This window comes from Suricata suricatta, chromosome 7 (genome assembly GCF_006229205.1).
Source record: "Suricata suricatta isolate VVHF042 chromosome 7, meerkat_22Aug2017_6uvM2_HiC, whole genome shotgun sequence".
NCBI classification, from domain to species: domain Eukaryota; kingdom Metazoa; phylum Chordata; class Mammalia; order Carnivora; family Herpestidae; genus Suricata; species Suricata suricatta.
This window is the reverse complement of record NC_043706.1, coordinates 91,863,869-91,875,187: the sequence shown is the minus strand read 5'-3', so window position 1 is coordinate 91,875,187 and position 11,319 is coordinate 91,863,869. Positions and strand designations below refer to the sequence as shown.

The window sequence follows — 11,319 nt, the reverse complement described above, 5'->3', positions numbered from 1 at the left end:
TGTAGGAAAGTGGATGGACCTTGAGAGTGTCATGCTAAGTGAAATAAGTCAGGCAGAGAAGGACAGAAACCATATGTTCACACTCATAGGTCTAACAGGAAATTTTCAGAATGATCTAGCTTCAAGAAAAGCAAGCAGCTAGTAGTACTGACCCATATTTAAGGAATGAGTGGCTCAGTGACCATCTTTAGCTTCTTCTGTATTCTCGAAATTAATTTGGGATGTTTCGAAGGTGAACTTTAGGACTTTGGCCTCTTGAATTCTGTGTAGTAACTAAATATGTAAATAAGGGCCATGACCATGGAGTAGGAGACTTGTGTGTGAGTAGAGGTGAACAGATGAGGCCCTGGATTCAGGCTCCTTCATTTTCACCTGATTCAGGCTGTGGCTAGAAATGGCGTGCGCACGCTGCTTCGGGATATGGAGAAAAGAATCTTAGCTGTCCTTCGTCTCTTCTTTCTCCTTTCACAAAACCAGGCTTTCCAAGTGATCAAGGATAGAAGTTAAACTTTTCTGTAAGATTTCACAGTTTGTACTTGAGTGAGACCTCTTACAAGCTAGCCTTCTGAGTTGTCGTCTGAGCGTAACACAAGCACTTTTTCTCTCCTCCTACTTGAAAGAGGATAGTGGTGATCTCCTGTGAAAACCTTTTAAGTAGTTTCTGATGTCCTTCTGAGAATGTGCACAGTTAAAGCCTCATTGTAATGCTCCAGACTCCTGCCTGCTTTGGTTTACTTTCTCCTGTAATGGCCTGGAAAAAATACACAGACACCTTAGAGCACAGTATAAAAATTCTGCTGCTGCAGACCAAAAAGTTTCACTTTACAGGCCAACATGCTATAAAGAATTATAGACATGGCATTTTTGACCACTCTGGTTCCTTCTTTAAAACCCTCAACAGTTACCTCCCTGAGGCCAGGCCTTAGGGAGAAGTACAGGAGCAGGTCTTTTGTGATTGTAGTGAACTGGGCCTTCTGTGAGCTTGGGATGGTCTCAGGGCCTTGCGATGGCACTTTTCCCCTTCTGTGTAACTTGCTTTGCGTAGACCAGTGCTTCACAACTTCTTTCATGCTCTGACACCTGTAGAAAATTGTTAGTGTTTGAATAGATATTGAGTCTGTTCTGGGCTAAGAAAACTACCCGGATATGTGTGTCAGCCCAGGCTCTGCCTTGCAACCTTGAGGGCTGAGGTGACTCAATCTCGTCGCTCCTATTTTAGGGTAAGATTGGCTCTGTTTGCATCTTGTGGTCCTGAGATAATTATTAATGATGAGTCACTGAACTCTCAGAATTGTTCCAGGTTAGGTAATAAAGTACCGGTTCCCTCATCGAAACCTGTAAGCCATTCCAGGTACAACCATTGCAAAGCCCTGCCCAGACAGCAGCTTGCTTTTATCTGTCTTCCTATAATCTTAAACTCTGATTTGTTATTGCCCCAATCTTTCCTCAATAAAGTTTGCTGTCAGCACTAGATAAATAATAAATACATATATTTATGCAGATGATACCTTCTCTGTATCAGGCGCTTGACATTTATTCTCATTTAATCCTTCCGACAACCATGTGAGCAGGGTATCACCATTTTTTAGTCCAGGAACCTGGCTGAAAGAGGTAGCTTGACCTAATAACACAGCTGTTAAGTGCCTGAGCTAGAGGAGCAGGGGAGTTCCGTTGCACTTGACAGCTTCATGCCATGGTATAGCTCATGGCGTGCTGAGGAAATGTGATACAACGGCTGGTGCGGGGCGGGGGTCAGTGTGGTGCTGGCTGGTCCCGTAACTACCTCTGGATAGCTCTCATCTGATGAAGTTTATTTGGGCAGGTCATCGAGGTATGTAGCCTAGAGAGCTGCAGTCAGCTTGTTATTTTGATAACAGTCTACCCTACCTTTGACATAAAGAGTAACAGTGAAAAGTGGGGGTATGGCACTAAAGTGGTCACAAACCCTCTGGGTAGAAGATTTTTGTGTATTTTTATCTGGGGATGTATTGTCCCTTAATAGCTTAGGCGGCTTGGGACTTGTTAAAACCGTATGAGGAGACCCAACCATGATGTATAAGGAACTGTACACTTTGTTTTGCCCTTACAGCTGTCATGTTTCTCTCAGAGCCAGAAAAAAAATCTGTGATTGAATTTCTTGTCTATTATATATTGGTGCCTTATTACCCCCTAAACATTCTTGAATTAGGTTTAAATGCTCTGCTCTGTTGCCTCTGGACTTTATTTAAACTTTATTTAAAGTGTAGAGGTCTTAGCCCCTAATTTTTTCCTAGGGAAAAAATTGTGTGTGTAAGACTATTTAGACTATCATTTTAAGGACAGTTTTCCTGTGCTTACTTACTTATCATTCACAATTTAGTAAAAAAGCCTATGTTCACGTGGATACATCTTTGTTCACTCATCAATTTATTAAACATTAATGGAGCATCTATTCTCTGTCAGTCACTGTGCTAAGGCGTTGGGCACACAGTTCATTGATTCAAAATGAACAGAAAATCGGTTTGTCTATCTTAGTCGTCCAGAAAATACTCTTCCTTAAATTTGCATTTAGTCAGATTGTATCCTTTTCTATATTGGACATGTTTGCTTTTCTTCTTTTCAGCATTTCTGGCAAGGAGTCCATTATCGCTGGGCTTTTTTCATGGCCAGCGGTCTATATCTAGATGACATCGCAAAACTGGTGGACGAGGGGAAGGTACGTATTCCTAGAGCCTCCCCTGGTGTCTCGGGGACCTGCCCGCCAAGCCTGCTCACTGGGAGCGCTCCAGGGGTGGGCGTGTCTGTGCACATTCTGCTTTTACGTGGCCAAGTGTAAGTGCTATATTTTTGGTTCTGTCTCCATGGGAATTACAGACCTAGACTGCTACATTTAAAAAAGAGCGACACCATGTGGTTCAGCCCCGTTAGTTTACAGGTGAAGAGGCAGCAGAGAGGATAGGGGATTTTCTCCAAGACACTTAGTTAGATGGCTAGCACGGCTGGAATCTATAATGGTCCTGAAAAGAAGGCCCCACAGGGGTCATCTCTGCACACACTTGTCAGTTGACAGCAGAACTGCTCTGGAGCCTCTAGAGTCCAGGCGTGAGGCTGCTCTGGAGGTAAGCAGGTTTCCAGATGAGCCAGGTGAATGGATACAGTAGAATCTCCACCCTAATAGAACTGGACCAGAAGTCCGGTCCCAGGTCTCCTGTTCCCCAGCTGGCGTCACACGCTCGGAGGGCAAATAGCGGTATGTCTGAGGGTCAGTGAGCAGGGCGTCAGTGAGGACTGGTGGGGATTCTGGTGGGGACAGCTGGTTGATGGTTCTGACTGCTCGCGTCTGTCCTGCACGGACTCTGTGGCGAAACCACTCCTGCTTCTCGTTGGATCATCCCTGTGTGGGTGTCCAAGGCCTTTCAGGCCAGCTGCGGGTTGAGAGGCTCCTCATCCACCACTGTTTATCATCTACCACTGGTTATTTTGAGTTTTCACATGGTCTTAACCACTCTGACATTCTGTCTCTGGAAGAATAACCTGGAAGGAAAACTCATATTCTGGTGGTGATACTTATGATTTTATTGAGAGACTATATGAAATTATAGGGTAGAGACCCTTATATTCCCCTACAGGGTTGCATGAGGTCATAGGCAAAATGCTTTTAATTTTACAGGTGAGAAAATTGGCTCAGAGAGATAAAGGCACATGTTTAAGTTTGCAGAAGTGGGACCAGAATGCACACATCCTGACTCTCAGTCCTGTGCTTTTCCCTCTCCATCATTCAGCTGTGTCCTTAGTGCTTGAGGCTGATCTGAGACCTTAGCTTGAGTTGTCTTGTCCTTGTGATTTTATAACAGGCAGGGAAAGGGGATGGAGCAGAGCCAGCTTTACCACTATATGATCCATGCTGGGCCGTTTGGAAGAGCCCCTTGGGATGGGCTTTCTTGTGGTGGTACCTACACACTTTGATTTTGGAAAGGAATATTCTTAGGAACTATTGGTTACTTTTCATGCATTTAGTTTTTTTATTCTATAGCCATGGAACTATATGATAGAAAATGGCCGGCTACTATTTACCAAATTTTGTGGTTTCAAGATTGCGTGCCTTTTCTTGGACTTCTAAGTCTTGGTGTGTACTGGGTAGACAGCCTCAGCCTTGAGACTGTATGTAAGTCCTCTTGGGTGGGGTTCTTCCCACATCGCACAAGGATGCTTATTGCTAGGAAGAAGGAAGTGAACAATTATTAAATAATGTGGCCCAGAGTTTCACATAGTCTCTCATGTGATGGGAGCCCCATTATTAGAGGGGTCCCCGTCCTCCAGAAGTGTACTTTACAGTTGTGCCTGTCCCAATATCCGTGCCAGGCTGTCCACGTGCTTACCATTGCTTTTTTGTATTCAAAATATCGTGGCTCCCCCTCTTTCTCTCTACCTGGAAATTACTATTTATGCAACAGAGAAGAGAGGTGACTTGTGTATATGTAACTATTAAATTTGGCAGATAACTGGTAGACTGGCTAAAAGAGGACGAGGTAGAAATAAAGACGCCCTTGAGGTGTCCTCACATGAGGGTGAGTAGGGAAATGTTCCTTTGGCTTTTGATCCTTCTCTGTCCTGACCAGCGTTATTTGGGCTCGGGAAGTCATTTCTGACAGTGAAGGACTCTGGGACGGGGAAGTTGGTTTGTGACATTGGGGGCCATGATGGGGTTAGCTGTGCATCCTGCTGCACTGTGGGTGTGAGAGGGTGCCTGTCCATGCTAGGAAATTGGAGCAGATAGCAGAGCATGCCTACTTCTATATTGTGTGGTTAGTGGAGATTATTAAATTGAACAAGGATATTGAGATTCTTCCAAGCTTTGGCTGAGCGTTTGGTGAATCTCATAGGCAGGCATCTGAGCTGTAGGTATTATTTGACAGTGTGAAGCCATCAACCAAAAGAATGTGTCCTTTTAAAATACTTTAAGTGTGTGAATACATAGTACATTTACAAGGTTCAAAATCCAAAAGGTAGGAAAAGTTATTTCATGAAATCTTCCTTTGACTCCTGTTCCTCAGTCATGGAGATTGTCCTTGTCAGATAGAACCATTGTTACCATTTTCTTGGGTAAAGAATGATTTGTAATTACTATACTGAGCATAAAAGGCTGCTACTGAATTGTGCCTTATGCCTATAGTTATTTTGCATTTTTTGCCGTTTTTCCTAAGTACAGTAAACATTTCTGTTTTTATACTATCCAGTGAACTTTTTTGGGGGTTAGCATGCGTAAGGATTAGAAATAGGAAAACCTAGCACATGTCTAGTTCACTGTCTTCACCCCACCCCCTCATCCTGCCACTGGGTCTCATTGAAGAGACAGACCCCAAGAGATAGTGACATGTTCAAGGGCCCAGGTCTCTTGACCTCTAGGACCATTTTTTCAGTCACCCTTTACTGTCAGTAATAGTTTAAAAAAAAAATCCCTCATATAATCTTCATTATTTTCTGCTTGCTCAAATAGTCATCTAAACAGATAGGTGGGGTTCAAATTCTGTCAACAAAGTCTTTCTGCATTTTTCAGTGGCTTTCAGGCCTGTGAGGAGGTGTTAAGGCAGATTTTTTTAGACTGTAGTCGACTATTGATAAGAATGGCTGTGCTTTGAGGAAATATATATATACACGTGTGTATTTGCTTGTGTATGCAGTGCAGTCCTACTGCTGCTGTAACAAACTGCCGTAAATGTAGTGGCTTGAAACCACATGCACTTATTATCTTACAGTCTAGAGGCCCGAAGTCTAAAATGGGTCAGCAGGGCTGTTTCTTCTGGAGGCAGGCTGTAGGGGAGAATGCTCCCTTGCCTTCTCCAACTTCTAGAGGCCACCTGTATTTCTTGGCTCAGTCTTGCATTATTTCGACTTCCGCTTCCATCATTGTATCTCCCTCTAATTGCCTGGCCTCCCTCTTCTAATGACCCTTGTGATTACATTGGGCCCATCCGGAGAATCTTGCCCATCTCAAGATCCTTAACTTAATCATGTCCTTGAGCTCCTTTTGTCTTGTGAGTTCTCTTATTCGCAGGTTTGGGAGATTAGAGTGTGGAGATCTTTGGAAACCACTATTCTACCTATAGTGCATAAAGTATCTCAAAAGATATGAAAAAACTTGAAATACTGGTTGCCTTGGAGGAGGAGAACTAGATGGCTGGGGCTCAACTATGGAAGGGAGATTTCTCTTTGTACCCTTTCATCCTTTTAAGTATGTTTATCTGTACACATGTAGTTATTAAAGTCCTTTTATGTCATGTGCTTAACATTCACAAATTTTAGATCTGAAGTGACCGGCCAAGATTCTTGATTGAACAGTGATAGAGCTATCTCAGTTTCTTTTTTTCTTTTAGTTAGCATTAGAATGGTTCCTATGTAACTTATCAGAATTTAATTCAGAACATTTACTGAGGGCCCACTAGTTTCACCTAGTACCTAATAGGATATGGAAAGATGTTGGCCATGTTGAGTTACCTTCTGAACGATGATGTCCAGTAAAACTTTCTGCAGTAATTGGAATGTTCTCTGCCTGCACTGTCCAATAATGGTAGCCAGTAGCCACGTGTGGCAACTGAATATTTGAAATGTGGCTAGTCCGGTCCGAGGATTGAGCTGAAATGTGGCTAGTCCGGTCCGAGGGTTGAGCTGAAATGTGGCTAGTCCAACTGAGGGATTTTTCATTTTATTTACCTTTGATTACATAGCCACATGCAGCTAGAGGTTACCATATTGGACAGTGCAGCTTTAGAGAAAAATATAGTAAGTTCTGAGGCAATTTCCCAGTCCTTTCTTGAGATCTGAGGCCTTAATTTAGCAATGAATTAATTACATTTTAAAGCTTTAAGCTTCTTGTTTGCAGCTGGATTTTTTTCCTCCATAGAGAGGATGTCCTGATTAGGGAGGGAATCCCCAGGACCGCTAAGAGAGAGTTCTCTTGCTGGGTAGGACAGGTCCCTCCTGGGTCCCATCACCCTGTTACTGCAGTCTTTCTAATGCTGCTGATTGTTTCTGTGGGGAAACATAGGCCAAGTGTCTCTTCTTACCTTCTGCCTGGAAGGAGTGCCTTTTTCAGGGGGGATCTAGGGACAAATCCTTGATACTTTCCAAAATGGACGCATTTACTCTTTTTTTTTAATGTTTTATTTATTTTTGATACAGAGAGAGACAGAGCATGAGAGGGAGAGGGGCAGAGAGAGAAGGAGACACAGAACCGGAAGCAGGCTCCAGGCTCTGAGCTGTCAGCACAGAGCCCGACGCGGGGCTCGAACCCACAAATGTGAGATCTGACCTGAGCCGAAGTCGGAGGCTTAGCCGACTGAGCCACCCAGGTGCCCTGCATTTACTCTTTTGCAGTGCACCCTCCATTAACCTCCTCCCACCCCCTTCTTACGACCTCTCTTCCAGCTTTGAGTTTTCTGGGGCATGAAAGTTCTAGAAATAGCATATCCAAGCCGAGCCTACGTCTTCCTTTTGTCTTCATATCTCCCTAGTTCAAGTCCCTTTCTGCCTGAGAATATGGAATTTATTTCGGAGGTCAGGGGCGTACCTGTCCAAGAGGTAGTGCTGGAACTGTGGCCCTGCTGCCCCTGTCCCGGGTCCCTGGTGCCGGCACAGGTGTGTGGACTTGGACTTACGCCGGGAGCCTTTAGGTCTCCCTTGTGTCTGTCATCTGTCCGTACCTTCACACACCTCACCCTCTGAGATCTGCGGATTCTGTGCCCAGTGGAGGCTGAGGTCGAGGGCTCAGGAAGAGGTGGACAGACGGTGACTCGCACCCCGTCCCCAGACCGTGCCCATGCCGTCCAGGATGCAGGACCCTCACTTCGGCTCTTCTGCTGAACGCTCTGACCTGCACTAGCACTTCAGTACTTGCAGTTCGGTGTCCTAATCTATCCAGCAGGCTCGCTCAGATATTTAGGGCCCTTTTAAGCGCTACTGTTGTGTTCTTCTTCCTGGGAAGACGGGGATGGAGGGGACACCTCTCTGCCTAAGGCTCTGCCTGCAGAGATGGGGGTCCTCCCTCCACCAGCTCTCCTGCGAAGGCTTTCTCTTTCCTCTTTCCCTCAAGGGGCGTAGAGTTTCTGCCTCAGGGACCAGGAGGCTTGCCGGGCAGCCGCAAGTGACAGTTTTCCGAGGCCGTGCCAGGCAATTGAGGGTCCCCTCGTCCCTGTGTTCTCCCAGAAGGGCTGTCAGGCAGCAGGTGCCGAGTCCTGGGGTCTGGCTTTTACAGCCTTTGTTAAGAGGGGTGAGGCACACCCAGGAGGGCCTGACTTTGGGTCCAAGACTGAATGAACGCTGCTGCCATGAGCATCTCCCGGTCAGCGGCCGGCCCCGCGCATCTGCATAGCGGGAAGTGTGGTGGGAGCCCACCCGCTTTATAGCAGGACTCCCTGTGCCCGCTGGACTATAGCAGTGTCATCACATAAATGTCCCCAGCTCACCAGGAGTAACCTTTCTTTCCCCTCTCTGGATTTTTACTCTGATCTCTTTGTCCGTAACAAACAAGCATTCTAGGTCTGATGTGAGGCTATATGTAGACACTGTGTCATTATCCAGTTAATCTCCATTTGCTGTCAACCTATTCAACAGTGGCATTTGCCTGCCTGTTAATCGAAAGCCCTTTTTTTCATTGTCACTTATGGGAAGAGCTGAATGACTCATTATGGCACAGTCAGCCCTCTGGGGTTATCGGCACAATAGGCCTGACCAGCCAGATTAAAGTGTGCAGTCACCGCAGGCTGGCTGTGTCATCAGTTCGGGATCTGCGTCTCCGGTCCGAGTTCTGAAGTGAACGTAGCCAGCCGAGCTTGGGCAGTTCACTCTGTAGTCGGGCAGGTGGCTTTATGGTTCTCCCTGACCAGCTGTGACACTGTGGCTGTGTTGCATTTGTTGCCGGTGTTCAAAGCTGATGAAAAGCTGATGTTATTGCCTCCTTTCTTTCCTTGGTTTACTGTCACGTGCCTGTTTTGTCTAGCTGCTCTAGGTTAGTGCCTTACTCTTAGAAGGTAGACACTTGGTCAGTCTTTGTGTCTGACACAAGTCAGGGACCCTAAGATTAAGGCAAAAGGCTGCGAGGATTCCTACCCCAGCGTGCACTCAACTCACTGGAAAGCTTACTGAAAATGCATGGTCTCCACCGCACCCCCTAGAGACTCTGGTGTAGTTGTTCTAACCAGAGACCAAGGGTGCTGCATTTTACGCTTGCGTTCAGGTGGTCGCTCTTTATGTAATTAGCACCCCCCAAAAAATTGTCCCAGGGGCTTTAAAGAGGGCGATAGGTTCAGGAAGTTTCATGTGGGGTATGCAGGAAACAACTTTAGTGCATTCTGTTTTTCTTTACCTAAGGAAGCAAATAGGTTTCACTTGGGCAGCCAGCTCCCATCTGTTCATAGTGACTGTGGAGTTGAAGATTCCAAGGTCTTGCTTAGCTTGCTGGCGAGGAACGTGGTTGTTAATCAGTAATGTTGTCCCCAGGTGCTGATGGGAGTGTGGGCACATGTGAAATTGGGCAAGTGATTTAACTCCAGGTCTTGATTTCCTCATCAGTAAATGGAAATCATTATAGTACCCACCTCATAAGGTGGCCATAGGAATTAAATGGGGTAAAATCCGTAGAGGGCTTAGAAGAGGACAGTATGTGCTATTACTTCTGTTAGGAGTTTACATGATTTGTGGGTACAAAAGAATGTTAAACTCTTTGGAGGAGGGAAATTTTGGAGTCTGAAAAGCTCTCGTGACGGCTGTGAACTTCACGCTGGAGGGAAGGACATCAGATGCCTCCGAACCCCATGAAAACACATCTTTCTCGCAAACTATACGTACTGGCTTATGCCCTCTGACCCCTCTTCCCTGTCGGTGGAGCCGTGGGAGGCAGTCCACTGAAATACCCAGTGGACAATTTTTGACTTTTGCTGGAAGATTGGAAGAGTTCAGTTGGATATTTGCATCGGGAGAGAGGGTGCTAAATGGGACGTACGTTCAGAAGGAGGTTGCTGGCAGTACGAATGATACAGGAGCAGAACCACCTGCCTGCCAGCACTTCTGAGCTGGCCGAGGTGGCTTTCCTGAACGTTCTAACCCGCTGCTCTGCCATTCAGCAAACCCTTCCAGGGGAGTTCCACCCGGGACAGCTCTCCTGAAACCCAAAGAGCCCGTGTAAGACTCTTACTTCCCAATTATCTTATTGGTTTTCCCCTAAGTGACTTTTACTAAGCGCCTGTCCTGTGCCTCCCATTGCGCTGAGGGTGGGGGCTGGTGTACGGAAGAGGTGGCCTGTGCCCCGGGTACTGTAAGCTCGGGCTGATAGGCCAGACGTTTAACGCAGTATAAAAAAGCATCTGTCCTTATCTGTGTACTGCCTGCAAGGGGGCCACAGAGAGATGTACAGCACAACCTTGGGATGCCCCTTTGGCGTTTACCGTACACAGTGGAGTGGCTGAGAAGCATACGCAGCTGTAACCAGCAGTCTGTGCGGAGGGCCATCCAGGTCCCCTACCAGTTCCAGGAGAACATACTGCAAACTGGGGCATCGGGAGGGGTAGCGCGAGACCTGGGCTGGAATGGTGGTAGAATTGGCAGAGGCCCAAACTACCTCTGTTCAGACAGTGATGAGTTGGCCATTTTGGTAAAGCATGGAGTCTGCATGAGGGCCAAGGTTGGGAGGGTGGTGGCCTTTGAAGGCCTGGCTGGGAGCTGTTGACGGGCTCTGCGGAGGAGAGTGACACGACCAGCACAGCTGCCCTCCAGGGACCAGGGAGGCGGGAGAAGAGCAGGGCATGGGGGCCGCCGTCATGGCGTGGTCAGCTCCCCAACCAGGTGCATGAGACCGAACCGGGAGACTGGCCTTGAGCAACACAGTGAGGTCACCGTTGACGTATCTGCTTTGCAAGCCTACATCTTTCCTCCCCACCAGTCAACTTCTTCTTGTGTCTTACAGATTCAGCCAGTTATTGAAAAAACCTTCCCTTTTTCTAAAGTTCCAGAAGCCTTCCTGAAGGTAGAAAGAGGACATGCAAGAGGAAAGACTGTAATTAATGTCGTTTAAATAAAGTTTGGTGATTGTTGGCTTCCTTATTTGGTGAGTGCCTCTGGGCCCCAAATTTCTAGTTAGCCATCCCTTTCCAGATTAGATGATAAATTCCATGATACAAGTTTAAAAACCGAGACCCCTGTTGGCCAGTAATTTCTTGTCCTTTGAACCGAGCACAGAGATTCATTTTCTAGCCACACCACCACCCTCTGCACATCACCCTGCCCAGGGCGCTTTCTGGTGCATCCTGCCCAACATCCATGCATTCCTGCTTGCTGCGAGGTCCTCTG

The 11,319-nt window shown here is 46.6% G+C and overlaps 1 protein-coding gene across 2 annotated transcripts in view; it reads left to right on the top strand.

Annotated features, from left to right (window-relative positions):
• The window catches only part of RTN4IP1 (reticulon 4 interacting protein 1), a 46,554-nt gene extending 35,481 nt beyond the window's left edge, over window positions 1-11,073 (top strand). For both annotated transcript variants that reach the window (XM_029945217.1, XM_029945216.1), the window contains exons 8-9: window positions 2,603-2,695; window positions 10,937-11,073. In XM_029945217.1, coding sequence (XP_029801077.1) covers window positions 2,603-2,695; window positions 10,937-11,044 — 201 coding nt within the window. In that variant the 3' untranslated portion in view covers window positions 11,045-11,073. The remainder of the gene's footprint in view (window positions 1-2,602; window positions 2,696-10,936) is intronic.
• Window positions 11,074-11,319: the final 246 nt, after the last annotated feature.